Source organism: Penaeus monodon, chromosome 28 (assembly GCF_015228065.2).
Source record: "Penaeus monodon isolate SGIC_2016 chromosome 28, NSTDA_Pmon_1, whole genome shotgun sequence".
NCBI classification, from domain to species: Eukaryota; Metazoa; Arthropoda; class Malacostraca; order Decapoda; family Penaeidae; genus Penaeus; species Penaeus monodon.
In genome coordinates, this window is record NC_051413.1 from 39,280,425 (window position 1) to 39,280,723 (window position 299).

General features: G+C 44.1%; 1 protein-coding gene across 1 annotated transcript in view; it reads left to right on the forward strand.

Moving 5' to 3' along the window:
- Positions 1-299, forward strand: part of LOC119591210 (striatin-3-like) — a gene marked incomplete in the record, with an annotated part of 30,983 nt that overhangs the window by 25,992 nt on the left and 4,692 nt on the right. Inside the window, 1 exon segment of the mRNA XM_037939922.1 lies at positions 122-289. Coding sequence (XP_037795850.1) covers positions 122-289 — 168 coding nt within the window.

Sequence of the window (299 nt, forward strand, 5' to 3'; positions counted from 1 at the left end):
AATGCTACTTCCAAAAAAGCTCATGATACTTGCACATAATCAAAGTAGTTTATCCTAAGGCAGCCAAGTAAGATTTAAGTCTTTAACTGAATCCTCCAAATGATGTATATATCTTTCTCAGATCCAAGTGTGGTTGGAGGCAGTTTATCGGGGCACACAGATGCAGTATGGGGCCTGACATTCCATGCGCAGCGTCATCACCTTCTTTCGTGTGGGGCGGATTCAACAGTTCGTCTTTGGTCAGCTGATGCCCGCAACCCACTCCTTTACACATATGCTGTTGAGAAAGGTATTGCTCT